At 30.4% G+C, this 17095-nt stretch overlaps 1 protein-coding gene across 2 annotated transcripts; it reads left to right on the top strand.

The window, feature by feature from the left end:
• The first annotated feature begins 5270 nt into the window (after positions 1-5270).
• LOC111383123 (probable 6-phosphogluconolactonase 1) lies at positions 5271-11545 on the top strand. 2 transcript variants are annotated; one of them, XM_023007198.1, is made up of 5 exons: positions 5271-5789; positions 6602-6787; positions 6864-6999; positions 10672-10902; positions 11003-11545. In XM_023007198.1, the coding sequence occupies exons 2-5, from the start codon at positions 6615-6617 to the stop codon at positions 11150-11152; spliced, it is 690 nt and encodes a 229-aa protein (XP_022862966.1). In that variant the 5' UTR covers positions 5271-5789; positions 6602-6614; the 3' UTR covers positions 11153-11545. The 2 variants fall into 2 exon arrangements, with proteins under 2 accessions (XP_022862966.1, XP_022862965.1); XM_023007197.1 differs by having other exon boundaries at positions 5272-5789; positions 10672-11545.
• The last annotated feature ends 5550 nt before the right edge of the window (positions 11546-17095 follow it).

Below are 17095 nucleotides of genomic sequence, written 5' to 3'. Positions count from 1 at the left end.
CCCCCCCAAAAAAAAAAAAAAACATTAAACTTGACACAAATTTGGATTTAATTGAGGCGTAGTCATAATTTGTGTTGGTTATAACATAAGTAGAAATATGCACGTTTAATATTGATACATATTGAATGAAGAAACATTGATCATTTGAGTACAAAACCACACCAAGAAAATAAAGTATCTATTATGTTCAAGAGATCATTCTAATTTCAAAAAAAAAAAAAAAGTAGGAAAAAATAAAGCTCTAAGGTGATTCTATAACATAATAAAGGGAAAACAGTGATGAAATGTGGTAGTTTGGAAAGCTTGAAGGGTGTTGAATTATCTCTTATTAAAAAGCTCGAGCAATTAGAGAAGAGATAAAATTTATATTTTATTACATTCTCAACGCGCCTTCTCACATGCATGCTTAATTCAATCTTTAATTCAAGGCTTGAAATGTGTACAATTTATAATTAGGTGATGTTAGAACTTAATTTTAGGACATCTCTGGTTTTGATGTCATGTCGAAATTATTCGCTCTTTAAAGGCTTGCTTAAGAGTTTTTTTTTTTCATAGATTTTAGATGATACCGTTTACGAGGGGTTAGAAGAATCGGTACTTGTTAGTTTTTTTGGATTACGATTTTGGATGATTTTTACCCTCTCAACCCATCAAATCGATGATTTTTTTACCATTTCTCATATTCTTTTCCAATTTTACCCTCTATAAAATAATTATTTTCAACCTGTTATAAAACTAAAGGAACAAAGAGAGATTATTAAGAGAGAAAATAGAAAGAGTCAAAATCTAAGTTTGTATTTTATTGGGAATCAATGCTTCCATATTTATAGGGTTCAAAATGAGTGTTACTATTAGGTTGCATTTGATTGCCAATATCTTCCATGGAAAATGTATTTTTTCCATCTAAATTCCTATTTTTGTTTTGTTTGATTAACATTTTTTTTTTCATAGAAAACATTTTCCTTCTTTTGGTCACGTGACCATATTTTCATTAAAATCAAGAAAAATATTTTTTAAGGGAGTAAAATTTCATTTTACTGGAAATTTACTCTCTCTTTCTCTCTAATACATTTATCCACCAATAAAAACGGACAAGTATAATATTTTGTGGGTTAAAGATTAAATCAATCAAATATATTTAATTGACAATTTTCATGCAAATAAGTTCTAGGCAATTGAATTACCTATAATTTATTTTATTTTCATGCAAATTTCATGCTTACAATCAAATACACCTTTAAAGTAGAATAAACTTTTTCAAAGTAGATATGATTTATCTAAGTATATTGATAAGACCAAATAGACATCAACATAATTTTACTTTACTCCCCATTTGATGACTATTTGCACAATAACTGGCTCACTAAAAACCTAGTTTGAAAAAAAACTCAATAGGATAAAAAAACTAAATGAAGAAAAAAAAGTACAAATAACTATAATAAAATTGGAGTAATAAAATGATGTATGGTTAACACATTGTCAAGAAAATTAAATGGACGAAACTTGAGCTCTAAGGAAAAAGTAAAATCGTGTCCCTGATTTGAATAAATGAAAATTCTTATATCAAATCATTCATGTCTTGTATAATAATGTCTTTATTATCACAATTTTCATGAAGTATGTGTCATGCATCTTGTTATAGCCTTCAAACAATATTTCTTCATACAAGATTTTTTCAACCTTTGATAGCTATAGGAACATGAAGATTCAGTAAACAACTCTCGTTGTTCTCTTCAAAAGTCTCGTACATATAAAAGTAAATTTCTTGTAAGCTATGGATATTCACTACATAAAGAATATGCAATGTTAAAATCTTATTAGAAAAAAAAATTGTAGGAAAAATCCTAATAAAGGGGAAAGAGTACATTATTCCTTCAAATATACTACAAAAATTGCCTTTTTAAAAACCTCGTCAGGAAAATCAATGGGACAAAACATTGATCAAGAAAAAAAGAGTACAACGCATATTTATTCTCCTCACGATACTATCACTTGAATAATATGCTTCAGGCATATTAAATATTTTTAAAATAGTCATGTTAAATGAATTGGCTATAATCGCATTTCAAAATTCATGCATTATTGGGATAATAAGATACGAACTTATAATTTCATTCACCTCGATCTTTATGAAATTCACTATGTTGAAAATCGTGCATTACATATTACCGTTTCATTCTTTTAACTTTCTTTTCGTATAAGTATATATTCTGATTGCAGGTCCAGGAACCTCATATTTCTCTAGCAAGTTCAATTTTACTAGATTTGCATCCTTCTATTTGTCAATCATTATTTCGATCGATATACTTCAACAAATTTATTTCGATGTTCTTGCTATTCATGATATGACGCGATACATCATCTACAAAATTATTGCAGCAACTTTTTCTTTTCGATTTTATTTCTTTTTAATAGAGACATAACTTAGCGATGTATTTCCATTTTCAATATTTTAAGTAACTGAACCTCTTTTGGGATTTCATTATAATTAGTTATGTCTATATGTTCTCCAAGAGGTATATGCCTCCAAATGGAGTCATCTTCTTTATTTGCACAAGTTGCCTTTAGAGATTTTTGTCCTAGAATGGAATGTATTTACGCTTCAGGCATGCTATAGATATTCATTATAATGTTAACGAATTGCCCTCACATGACGTCAGTTCGAGTTGGAGCATTTAAGTCTGATATAGAGATATTGTTGATATATTTTATTAGTAAAAGTATCTAAATAAAATATTATTATTGATCCAACAATGGTGTTACTGAACACGCCAAACAATAAAATATTACAATTATTGAACTTCTGATTGGCTACATTGTTTGCTCAATTGTACTAATAATGGTATAGTAAAAACTAAAGAAGGCGAGTATATAGTATTCACTCCTTAAGAGCTTTACAATCAAATTTACGAAATTCAATATTATATTGTATTGATTTTCATCATTTTCACATTTCCTTTCAATAAGTCACATGAGTTTAGTTGGATGCTTGTACGTACTACAGGTATATTACACACATCTCATGATCTAAATATTAAATAAGATCATAAATTTTTTCGAATTAATAAACTTAAAGTTTGTGATAATATTTGATTCGAATGATCCTATAATTTTTTAGAAGTGTGCTTTTTTGAGAGCATTATTATAATATTATTTGAGAATATTGGTACGCAATGCCATGATATATATATATATATATATATATATATATATATATATATAAACAATATTCTTAAAAAATATTAGTATATAAAATTTTATAATTATTTATAAATGACAAATTATTATTCTAGAATATTAATATGTAAAAGTCGTTCTTTGAAATAACCAAATATTCTCTTAGAATAATAAATTATTGGCATATCAGGTGCTTTCCACGAGTTTTAACATATTTATCAAAGCCAGACTTATATAAAGTTAATCTCGAGACTAATAAAATATAAACTCTTCTGGGACCTTAAATAAGATTTGTGATGTCATATTTAGTTATATTTCTTCTAGAGCAATGCAATATTTTTCCTTTTCAAAATATTGATTTCTATAAATTGTTTCAAATGATTCTGCGATATTCTTCTAAAATATTTAAAAATTTGAATCGACTTTCATTGTAGAACAACAACTAATTATTATTCAAACATATTAATTTAATATAAAAGTATGCTTTTTATGAATAAATATGTCAATAATCTTCCGAAATATTAAAATTGAAATGTCACGGTCTTAAGGAGCAAATAATATTCTTTCAAAGTAGTATAATGCTGTATTTCTTCGAGAGTAACAACAAATTAACATATCAATTAAATATGTACAACAAATACATTCTATATTGTGATATAACATGTCAATCGAGTACCAGTGTAATGATTATAATCTATACATAATAATCAATTAAAGAAAAAGTGACAATTTATCAATTGAAATTGATAGGTGGATGCATGTTCTAGAATAATTATTTAATGTAATTATGTAATTTGTGTAATGAAGATAATATGCAATTCTTATATCGAACAACCAATTCAAAAGATATATAAACTTGTGGATATAAATTCTGTATGTGGCATTTCAAATTATATACTTTGACATTAGGACCATCGATCAATGAAAATTATTAAAATTTGGATACTTTTCACATATAGATTTCTCATGAATGAACTGTTGAATTTTAATCATAATCGTTGGATTTGAAGAACAATGAGTTGTGATATTCTGTCCAAATTTCATAACGATTGGATCACGAAACACTGAAATATCAACATTTGGATTAAAGCTACATAGACACTCTAGATCCTAGGAATTCTACAATGTTGACATCGTTTTTCTCTCTATTTTGGATTTTTTTTAAAAATTTTTTAGGTATCAATAGCATGTTAGAAAATTGAAGAAACATAAATTTACAATGCAACCAACGTATTTTGTTCATAACTAACTCATAAATATAGATACAGTAACTACAAAAATTATTTATAAGCAAAAAAATGATTTTTAAGTAAAAAATTAATTATAAGATGAAAAATTAATTCTGTGTAAAAAAATATTTATAAAGTAAAAAATAATAATAAGATAAAATTCAATAAAAAGTTACTTATAAGAAATTCACCTATGTTTAAATATTATTTGAAGGTACAAAATTACACCTTCTAAGTTAAATATTAACTTATAACTTTATAAGTAAAATGTCACTTATGAGAAAAATTTCATAAATTATAAATTGAACATTTTACTAAAGGGTATATAGGTAATTTTATTCTTTAAAAAAAAAAACTTTCAAAATCGATGAATAGTAAACTTCCAGTGATGGATAGAAATTTTTTTTAAAAAATTGTTATTAAAATCATTTAAAATTGAACCATTCATAAATGTTCAAAATCGATACTATAGAAAACGCTCATAATCGATGCCCAAAAACTCCCAAACAAGCACTTAAACATTTAGAAAAACATATGCAAGTTCCACAAAGTAACTTCATAAATTTAATGTAGTTAATTTTTTTGAACTTCTCACAAAAAGAAAAGTAGAAGAAATTAACATATGAAAAAATAGAGATGGTCGAAATGTCAACAAATCACATACAATGAACAAGCTTTGGGAGACAGAGAAAAGGAAAATCGAATAAAAAGCAAAATGCCAAAGTAAGAAAGACAGATTTTTCACTAGTAAAAAAAAAAAAAAAATAATTAAAACCGTGCATGTCGCTACCACTTTGAGAGTTTTAAACCACAAAAATGAGAAAAAGAAAACTTGTGTTCTTTGATTCTTCTTTTTCCAAATCGGCTAAAATGTCCAAGTCTCTTGATTCAAGTATTAACGACAAAAAGCAATTTTTATTTTATTTTTTATGCCGTTCGAATTAAGTTTATCACATCTTTGAGGGAAAAAAAGGTTTTGTTTATACTTTATAGGATTCACTGTAAATCTAAAATTTAGGTTGGATAATCTTAATTTAATTTTACTATTTTAAGATTTTTTCCTTTTGATCCATGTCGAAATTGCTCACTGGTTTCTCTCTGTCTTATTCTATCAGTTTATTTAATCCACCCTCACATCGCAAACCCAGCAACAATTTTATAATCTTGCTTTAAATGAACAGAATTTGTAATTTTCTGTAGTAAAATATAAATCAATAATTTTTACTCTCTGTAAATGTAAATTCTTGTACTAAATTTCGACATATAGTACAAAGTTAAAAGTGAAAAGCTTTTATTTACATATATAAAATAGTTGATACCCATCTTCTATTCTTCCACCTCAGCCAGTTTCTTCCTCTGACACCCATCTCTCTTTCTTTCTCTGTAAGTCCCTCTTCATTTTCTCTCTCTGGTTCTGATTCTAGTATATAATTAAAAAAGTTTGATATGTGTTATGATTTCAAGAATGCATTTTTCTTGTTTTTTTTTCTTTTGTGGGTCTTTAGAACTTAGCTTGTTCATTGTAGAATTGTTAAAAAATTGGAATTTTATTTTATTTTATTTTTTGTTTTTGGATTTGGGTTTTGGCTTAAAAATGCTGTTTTTTCACTTATACTGACGTGCATGTTTGAGTTTAAGTTTCTTGGGACTTGATCTCTTTTTCTTGATCCTCAATCATTTTTTTTTTTTTCAATTTTTTTAATCTTTAAGTTCACCGCTATTTGAATTACATGCAGTAATATTTACAGTGTAAATCTGCAAAAGTTTGATTGTGGTGAATGATTTATATGAACCTCGAACTTTGATTGTAATTGGGGTGTATAATTTTTCTAGATCTTTTGACGTTTGTGATCATTATTTTGTGAAATTGTAGTTTATTCAATTTAATGTGAATGAGCCGTTCTTATTTCGCTATATTAAAAAAATGTGGTACCTAATTGTGTTTTTATTTAATTGAACATGTTTTTAAAATATAAATGAATAGTGGTTAATACTTATGAATTTCTCGAAATATGTAGATAAAAAGTGTATAAAATATTTATAAACATCAGCCCAACATAGGCATATTATGAGTACTATGTAGCTTCAATGCTTAATTAAGTTTTTAGTATGGAGTTGATTTTGCATGATTTTGGTTAGTTCTTAGGACTAAAAATAGGTTTTTTCTTTTCCCCCCCTACCATTTGTGAATATAGTGCTTTTATAAGAATGGCTCTCTCTCGGGATAAAAAGGATGGAAGAGAGTTGAGAATTCACGAAAACATGGACGAGCTAAGTACCAATTTGGCAGAATATATTGCAGAATTATCCGAGGCTTCTGTAAAAGAACGGGGTGCATTTGCCATTGCTTTATCTGGTGGTTCTGTAATTAGCTTGGTGAGGTATGTAAGTGCATTTGTTACCTGCATTTGTCACCTATCATTCTCCTTTTCATAAAGCATTTGTTATTGTAAGCAGAAAACTCTGTGAAGCCCCTTTCAACAAGACTGTTGAATGGGCTAAGTGGCATATATTTTGGGCTGATGAGCGTGTCGTAGCAAAAAGCCATGTTGATAGCAATTATAAGCTACTTAAAGATAATCTTTTGACCAAGGTATCTTTCTTGATTCTAGGGTACTTTATACAAATTATCTGCCTCTTCTGTCACCTGGTGATTTCTGAAATTTGTTGCTGGTTCATAGTCATCTTCTGTGATTAACGTGGACCCAATCTGTACTATTCTTGCACTCAGACTCCTTGATTTGTTAAGCTGGCATAATTTTTTATCCGCTTTTGTGGGTTCTCTTCTTTTAACGATTCTCTATAAATAAAATGGAGATCTTGCATTGTATAAAGTTAAGTGGCTGATGCAAATAGAATAGATCTGGCCATATGCAATTTATGACGCTGAACCAGCACCCACTTTAAATCATTCTAGGTGGTATTTTTCGTCATATCTTGAATTTGTTAAAAGAATGAACTTTTCTTGTTGGTGTGCATTGTGGGGTTCAGGGATGGGGCAGATCAGCATACATGAACTTATGAGGGCCTCGGCCCTCTTATTTTGGCAAAACTTTACTTGGCATCCTAAAATTATACTAATAATATTGCTGAAGTAATCCATTTTTGTGTGCCGATTTTGTGCTTAGAACTATTGTAAACTGAATAATCCCATGAATAGAATAGGTACTTTGTGTTTTCTTAGTGTGGTGTTATACTCAAATTATCAGTTTCTTTGTTACATGTAAGAAGAATAATCATCAAAGTTTACATTTCTAATTGTGCTAAAACCAACACAAATTGTGACTGATGTCTTAAAGTTTAATGTTATAGGGGGTTCATGTTTTATTTTATTTTTTATTTTTGAAAACATAGCTGTGGAGATGTCTTCTTCTATTATTGCACTCTCGTTTTGCTACCTATTGTTGTGCCATTAGTGTGAAAATGATATTATGCCATTTCAATCCTTACCTATTCCATATTCATACAAAACCATCTTTATGTCAGTTTTCATGATGCTTTTGTATTACATGTTATCATGTCAGCATCATTTTCTTGAATTTCTCCAAATTCCACCCACAAAGATAAAAATGATGAATTTATTAAGAAGTGGTTTGTAATCTTTTCGCTGATATGACACTTACGATCTACCCCTCCTCTAGTATGTCCTATTGTGATTGACTCACGCTAATGAAAAGGAACCTCCTTAGATCTACATAAACACGTTTTTTCTTTCTTTCTTTCTTTCTTTTTTTTCTTTTTTTTTTTCCCATCCAACTTCCTAGACTATAAACTTCTGATCTTGAATATTTCTAACCTCTTCTTGGTCATAGGGTAACATGATTTTCTTGAGGTAGTAATAGCTCACCACAAGTACCTGANGATCTTGAATATTTCTAACCTCTTCTTGGTCATAGGGTAACATGATTTTCTTGAGGTAGTAATAGCTCACCACAAGTACCTGAAACAAAGTATATGGCAATAATGCAAGATAAATAGATTAATTACACAAAACCAAAGCCTAGTTCAAATCGTAAGAGTTTGCTCTTACCAGGTCATTGGCCTGAGTTTGAGTCTTTTTCTCTGAGAGGGTGGGGAAGAGTGAAATTCTCGGAAAAAAAAGAGAGAGAGAGAGAGAGAGAGAGAGAGAGAGAGAGAGAGAGAGCAAATAAAAGATCGTAAGAGTTTGCTCTTACCAGGTCATTGGCCTGAGTTTGAGTCTTTTTCTCTGAGAGGGTGGGGAAGAGTGAAATTCTCGGGAAAAAAAAAGAGAGAGAGAGAGAGCAAATAAAAAAAAAGAAAAGAAAAGGTTGAGATACACAAGCAATCCTAATGTTAAGATTTCTGGGCCCCTGGCATTTGTGAATCCTTAAGTTTCAACTTTGCTAAGACAGGATGATTGCCCCTCATAGAGTAAGGGGGGAAATAGAAGTCTGTATGCATTTTTTTTTTCCCATCCAACTTCCTAGACTATAAACTTCGGATCTTGAATATTTCTAACCTCTTCTTGGTCATAGGGTAACATGATTTTCTTGAGGTAGTAATAGCTCACCACAAGTACCTGAAACAAAGTATATGGCAATAATGCAAGATAAATAGATTAATTACACAAAACCAAAGCCTAGTTCAAATCGTAAGAGTTTGCTCTTACCAGGTCATTGGCCTGAGTTTGAGTCTTTTTCTCTGAGAGGGTGGGGAAGAGTGAAATTCTCGGGAAAAAAAAAGAGAGAGAGAGAGAGCAAATAAAAAAAAAGAAAAGAAAAGGTTGAGATACACAAGCAATCCTAATGTTAAGATTTCTGGGCCCCTGGCATTTGTGAATCCTTAAGTTTCAACTTTGCTAAGACAGGAGATGATTGCCTCATAGAGTAAGGGGGGAAATAGAAGTCTGTATGCAATATTTCACGTGGACTTATGGAGCCATTATTTGAGGCAAAAGTTTTGTTCATCTTCAAGTTCAAAAATTGACAAGGATATTGATTGTTTTAATAGGAATTATGATCTTGATATGTTCTTTGTTTGGTAGAGAAACATGTCATGTTTGGTAGGGAAGATTGGATGACACTCAACATTAGCAAATAAGAAAAAGAAATTCAAACCTTGTTCATTGTAGTGTCCAATCAAGTTTAGCATACCAAACATACACTTCCTACATATTTGGTATCATGTACTAGACAGTGTAATAAACAAAATTTTTAACTTCTTCCTTGAATAATGGCTAATGCTATCTAGTGCCATCTGATCCTCCATATCAAACATGCCTTAGTGAATAAAAGTAGTCACTGTCATGAACCTGTTCTTTTACATGGAGTTATGCTTGGTAAGTTAGCTCTGGTCTGGTATTGTGTCGTGTTTATGGCAGTCTCATGTAGTTCTCTGCACATGATGTTGCCAATCGGTTTCTTTTTAATTCAATAGCTAAAACTGGCACTACAAAATGAGTTTACCTCGTTATTGGCCAATTTTGGGAGTATCTTTAATAAACTTCTTTAATGTCTTCATCAGACTAATTTACTCCTAGTAGCATGAAAAAGAAAAAAGAAAAGAGTGGTCGGAATTTCTAGTATTTGATGTCTGTCTGGAGTTGGGCAATTAATTTGTCTGGAAATGTAACTTCGACTCGAAGAACAGCTACTTGGAGTGGTAATAATAACACACCTTAGGTCTGCCAGGAGTAAAATTCCATTCAGAATTCTTATTTGCTGATTTTTGAACTGTTCAATAAGCTTTAACATTAGGATTTTTGCTGGCTAACAACTATGTTCAAGTTTTGTATTCCAAGTATTTTCTTTCAGTCCTCCGAATAGGATTAGCTGAATGGATGCTTGTAGGAAAAGCCTATTTCCACTTCTTTGACGTACCCATACCAAGCTCTATATACCAATAAACCCTGTAAATTATTGCAATTCTTTTTGAAAATGTAAACAAAAAACAGAACTGCACATTCTGTTGTTTTTTCACAGTTTTTGATTTGCCTTCTATTTATTTTTAATACAAATGAGAATCCACCTGCTATTTAATTTCTCCTATGATCACATTTTATGGTTGTAGGTGTCTTTTTCCTTTTTCAGCCTTCAAGAAGATAAAACATAAGATTACTTTGCATTTCCCTATTTGTATTCGAGTCCCTTTTTTTTGTGAGTCTCTTACGTACGTTATTATTGAGTAGAATACATCGTTCATATTTGATGAAGCTGAGACGTGAAATTGGACCTTGCAGTCGATGTTTTCAAATATATCTTTTATTTGCCTGTGTATTTTTAAGTGAACATGTTTGCCATTTCAGGTTCCTACTGTTCCCGGCCATGTTCATTCTATCAATGACACCGTGACAGCAGAACAAGCTGCGGAGGAGTATGAGTTTGTCATCAGACAGCACGTTAGGACTCGTGTGATCGATGTATGTGAAATTAACGACTGCCCAAAGTTTGACCTCATCCTCCTTGGAATGGGGCACGATGGGCACATCGCATCCCTATTTCCCAATCACTCAGCGCTCGATGAGAAAGAACTATGGGTAACATTTATTACTGACTCGCCCAAGCCTCCGCCCGAGCGAATCACTTTCACATTGCCAGTTATAAACTCTGCTTCTAAAGTTGCTGTAGTTGTTACAGGTGGCAGCAAAGCAGAGGCTGCCCACCTGGCTATTGATGATATCGGGCCCGATTGTCCAGTACTACCGGCGAGAATGGTGCGCCCAACTGAAGGCGTGTTGGTGTGGTTTCTTGATCAAGCAGCTGCATCGAAACTCGATGGTGCAATAGGTTTTAGTACTTGTGGAAGTGGAAGTCTATGTATGTAGTGGAGGGATACTGGTACTTGTTTTGCATTAGGGCCTTTTTCTTTCTTGTGGATCTCTTTTCAAGGAAGGAAAAAGAATAAAATGCAATGAAAACGAAAAAGAAAAAAAAAAAAATCTACCTTTTCTAATCTTTATTTGCTTTCTCTATTCATTAGAAGGATTTGTCAAGTTCCTTCTCTTGGAGAAAATAGTAGTGTTAGCTGATGCTTAGGAGCTAGGGATTGCTAGGTTGGTGGTGACAATACTAGATATAATTGATGAACAATGAAAAGAAAGTTGGAATATTGATTGCTATCCTCATAGTATAGCCTATCTAGTAATGAATATAAAATGCCTTTGGAAGAATTTGAGATAATTTCTTTGATTTCTAGAGAAGAATGGACGGGTTGTGTCAAAATCTCGACCTCCTCAAGGAAATAGATCCACAAGTAAACGAAAAAGGACAATTAGACAACCTAGAGAACTTATTATCGTCTTTATAAAGAGTTGTAATTTAGAAAACGATGGCCTAGAAATGAACAGAATAGAAGTTAATTGATACAATGAACGTCACTTGTGATATTCTTCTCTTTGAAAGAACAATGCCACCTATCATCATTCAATGACAGTGAATGCCTTGATTCATTGTTCAATGAAATTGTAAAACATTAATGCATAATGAATCAGGACGTTCACCGTCACCTAAACTAATGATGATCGCATATAACATTATCCTTCTGAAAAATTTAAGATTTAACCAAAGTCCCTTTTTAACAAGGAAAAGAAAACTAAAATCATTCTATTATCAAGTGAGTACAAGATTCCAGAAGTCTGAGAATTCTTAATTAATAATAGAATTGATGCGACTTTAAGAATTTTCCATTTTGATTCAAGTGGGGGAACATGCACGTCAATTTCATACGCTAAGACAAGGCATTAGTTATTTTTGGGGTAATTTTTAGAAAGGCTGGAAAATTGTTCTTATTTTCCACAATGGCCTTTTTTATAAGCAATACTATTTTGCCCTTATTATAATTATTTGCAAGATGTATCTTATATCTTTAAGGATTTATCAATCAGGACCTATATCTATATTTTTAACATTTCAAACACCTTTAAATATTCTTTGTATTTTGATAGTTCTTCAAAGATTATAGGTTGACCTTTCTTGGTTATATATTCTCGAACTAATCCTTCTGAAATTTTTTTTTGTATATTTTTATGTTTGGTTATGATATCTTCTACCTTTCTTATTTCTCTACTAGTTCCTATAGAATCAAATCCTATATTATTTCTACAATTATAATCTATATCTCTATATATTTTTTCAATTTTTTCTTTACCAACAGGAAATATATCATCAGATTTTTCGTCTAATTTAAGTAAAAACGAAACATCTTTTTCATCTAAAAATAATATGAGATTATTATCATTAGTGGATGTGGATGCTTGTTAATTGTTCATCAGAATAATTAAAACATAAGCATGTAAAAATAAGTAAATAACTTACAGTAATCAAGTGGAAATAAACAGGCTTTCCCTCTAGTATGCTCTTATATATGCTTTGCATGTACTTAATCAATCTTCTGAATCAAGTAAAGATGCTTCCGCAAAAGGCTTTTCAATTAAGGTTGCATTTCTCATTCTAGAGAACTAGTCGTGTTTCCACAGGCGCTATCTCACAGTATCCAGAGTCTCTGTTTTCACCTCTATCCAAACTCTTTTCAGAATCAAGTTCCTACTTGGAACGAAATTTTAAAAGATAACTCACACACAAGGTGCTACAAATTTTTGTTAGAAAACTGCCTTTTTCCCTAAACCATTCATCAAAGACGGGTACTTTGGTATGGCTAACATCCATTCAAAATCAAAGTTTTGAAAATCTTTTAAAATCTCTATCTGTACTGCCGAGGAATCATGAGAAATTTAACGAAATCCTTTTATGAAAACTTTGTTTGAACATAACAAACTTTACTTTGATATTCATAAACTAAAATTGTACATGCTTACAAACTATATTTACATACCTTTGGTACTCACCTTATGAAGTTTAGAACTCCATAAGTGATTACCTTATTACACGCTTTTCTATTTTCAAGCTATCTAATATTTTTCTGAATACAAGTGGTGTATCAGATTACAAAAGATCTATCTAAGATGTGTTTCCTCTAAGCGTTTTAGAGATAAGCTATTTCGAGATATCCTCATTCTTCCTTCTTACCTCCTTTTATAGAAGTCTTTGGGAATCTTATTTTGACAGGTGTTTTCCACCTTTCTTTGTTGGGTAGCTAAGTCATCTTATCTCCACCGAATTTTTCCATTATCTTCTTGCAAGTGGACCTCTCCTTTTGAAATTAGATGCCTTATCTTTTGAGTTTGTCTGCCACTTGTAACAATTGGTGGGGGTAGTTACAATTATGGAGACTTTTCTTGCACTATCTTCTGTCTTTTAGTAGCCACAGTTTTTATTTAATAAGTTTCTTTATTAATGTAGTGATAAAAGGTTACTTTAGTCACCATCACTTTTCCATTTTTGATTCAAAGAATTCTGCGGGGAATTCTTCATTATTAAGGGATGCTTGACTCATATCTTCAACTACACAGTATTCACAATGGTGATCACTGTAATTCCAAAGTAATTTGCATAATTCTTTAGTCATATCTTCTGATCCATGCACTTGATTGGAAATAATTGCAGATAATAAATGGTCGAGATAACAAATATCTTCTTCTTTGGTAGCCATCCTTGCATTGGAATAGATAATATGATCTTCAGATGGATAAACCCATATTTTTTCTTTCTCAGTGATAATTTGAGTTACATGTTCAAATATCTCTTTGTACCCTTTTGCTCTTCTGTAGGGCATCATATTTAGAATATCTTGATATCCATTTTTAACAACATTTTGATTGGTTAGTAAAAAATGTTGATTTATAAGTCTCATTTTTATCACATGGAACGATGGATGCATATATTCAAGAACGGGATCCCATTCCATGGTTGCTGAATGGAATCTGATATATATATTTGTTGTCTTGACGATTTCAGTATATCTTTTAACAGCTTTCCTAATGTTGGATGGAAGTTGAGCTATCTCTTTGAGATCTTTGCTAGGATATATACATAGTATATTTCCTATCTCAAAACAATTTAGAACCCAGTTGGCTGGTGCTCCTGGATAAAAAATTATTTTGTTGTATTTTGAATAATGGAGAGTCTTCATCCATTTTCCAATCTCCAGATACCAATCTGATAAAATATTAAAAATAACAATAAAGAGTGTTACTTCTTCATGGTTATCTTTTCTGGAAAATTTTGTTTCATGGCATATCTTGACAATATCTTTTGGATCTATCCTTTCAATAGAAAGTTTATATTGAGTTTGGCTCTGTGAATAGCTACCTTCTCTTTTGATATCTTGAATATCTTTATTACCAGTAATAGGTTCAAGTTTTCCCTATGAAAGGGTTCCTATTACCTTCTTTTCTTTCCCTTTATCCTCGGGGAGAGCGCTAGTATTCACAAGTCCCTGTGAAGGGATACTAGACTTGGAACAAGTAACTTCTGCCTCAAGGGTTATATTTTGCCTCGAATGCTATCTTCGATATTTTGAATTTGTATTTCCAAATAGGAAACTTTTATCTCAATTATTTGGACTTTCGTCCTTAATTATTCCAGCTCCATCCCTGCTAAGATAATCAGGAAGAAAGTTAGTTTTACCTTTTATGTATTCTATATCAAATTTAAAATATGAGAACCTTATTTGTATCCTAATAATATATCTATTGGTAATAGATGGATCAACATTATTTTTCAAAAATGCTTTAACTTGAGTATTATCAGTTCTAATCAAGAACTTCTTTGGTAATAGATGATCCTCATATTTCTGAACTCCTCTTTTCACAGCAATGAGTTCTTTTCTATTTGTCTCATATCTTGTTTCTACTTCTTTGAATGTTCCTGATGTATAACCTGCAAGTATCTCAGGACAAGAACAATCTTTTTCACATTTATATTCTTTATGATTCTTTTTTACCTTTAACACTGCTCCCCAGTAATGATCTGAAGCATCAGTTTCAAGAATAAAGAAATCTTCTTCTTGTGGTATTACAAGTTTGGGCAATACTTTTAACTCTTCATTAACTTTCCTTATATTTTCACAATCTTGTTCTTCCCAAGACCACAAATATTTTTTCTCAATTTTGGAAGAAAATAATTTTTTAATTTAGCACAATTTTCAATGAATCTTTTAGCATAATTTAATATACCAAGAAAACTTTGTAATCGTTTCTTATTTTTGATTTCTTCAGAAAATTCTTGAAATTTTTCTCCAATATGAGATTGCAGTTGCAATTCTCCTTCTTTTACAAATAATCCTAAAAATTCTATCTCTATTCTAGCTATCTCAACTTTCTTTTGAGAAAGTGTAATACCATGTTTTTTCATAATATAACAAAATTTCTCAAGATGTTCAATATGTTCATCAATATTATTTGAATAAATAAGTAAATCATCAACATATACAATACAAAAATGAGTAATTGGTTTAATTATCTCATCCATTCTCCTTTGAAATATCTGTGGTGCATTTTTCAACCCAAATGGCATTACATTTCATTCGTATTGTCCTAAAGGATTGGGGGTACTAAATGCAGTTAGTGGTTTACTTTCTTCTGTAAGCATGATTTGCCAAAATCCTGACTTACAATGAAATTTTGAAAATATCTTTTTATTCTGTACTTATTTAATAAGGGTGTCCTTATTTGGCAAGTAGTATCCATCAAACTTAGTAACTTCATTTAATTTCTTGTAATTTATCACCATTCTGGCTTTTCCTCTTTTTATCTCACTATGTTTTCTAACCATAAAGGCTGGGCTGCTATGTAGACTTTTACTAGGCCTAATTAATTTGGCTTCCATCAATTCTTTTATCTGGTTTTTAAATTCTTTTTGGTCATCAACATTATATTTCATGGGTTTGACTCTAACAATAGTGTCTGGATTTGTTAATTCTATCTTTGCCTTTATTTTATCAGCATTTCATTTTTCTAACGGATTTTCAGAATATGTTTTAGAAATTTCTTTTTTCAATTTTTCTAATTTATTTTCTGTTGTCATTTTTAAGATTGTAACTGGTTTAAATTTTTCTATACTCCAACATCCACCACGCTGGGTTGAGGAACTCTGATGGTTTATATCTGTATATGCTATTGTAACAGCTTTATTTATTTTTGGTGTAAATATTTTATGTGCACAAGGTGTTGTAAACATATACTTATCAATATATTGTGTAAATGGTGCATATTTTAATAGGAAATTTTGTCCTAATAAAATATCACATTCTATTGTGGTTGATATATATATTGTATCAACAAATACTTCTCTAAAAGAAATTAGAAAAGGTACTTGCGTAGCATATTTACTATATATTACCTTATTTCCACCTGCTGTTGTAGCGGTGACTATCTTCTTTGAATTGTATATCCAGTATTCAGATGGTAGTACATTTGGTAAGTATAAGCTTATTGTACTTCCTGTATCTAAATAAGCATGAAATTTAATTCTACAATAACTTTTTATATTAAGTGTAATTTCAATATATGGACTCATGGGGTTAGTACTTATTACTCTTTCCATGATAACAATGATTTCATATTTTCATAATCCTTGATATGATGATTGGGTTATCATCAACTGTTATTTTTAAATATCCTTGACAGATTTTATAAGGACTATATTTCTTAAAAAAGTTCATTCCTAATAGAATAGGTGAATGATCTACTCCATATAATTCATCTTTATATAGAATTATTTTTTTAGTATATTCTTTCTAATCCTCTCCTATAAGTATAAAAGGGAACTTAACATATTTTCTTATTTCAAGATTATTTCCTAAATAATCTTTAAATATATATGGTTCTGGTA

Source organism: Olea europaea, unplaced genomic scaffold (genome assembly GCF_002742605.1).
Source record: "Olea europaea var. sylvestris unplaced genomic scaffold, O_europaea_v1 scaffold2618, whole genome shotgun sequence".
Taxonomy (NCBI): Eukaryota; Viridiplantae; Streptophyta; class Magnoliopsida; order Lamiales; family Oleaceae; genus Olea; species Olea europaea.
The sequence above is the reverse complement of the archived record's forward strand: the minus strand, read 5'-3'. Positions and strand labels throughout refer to the sequence as shown.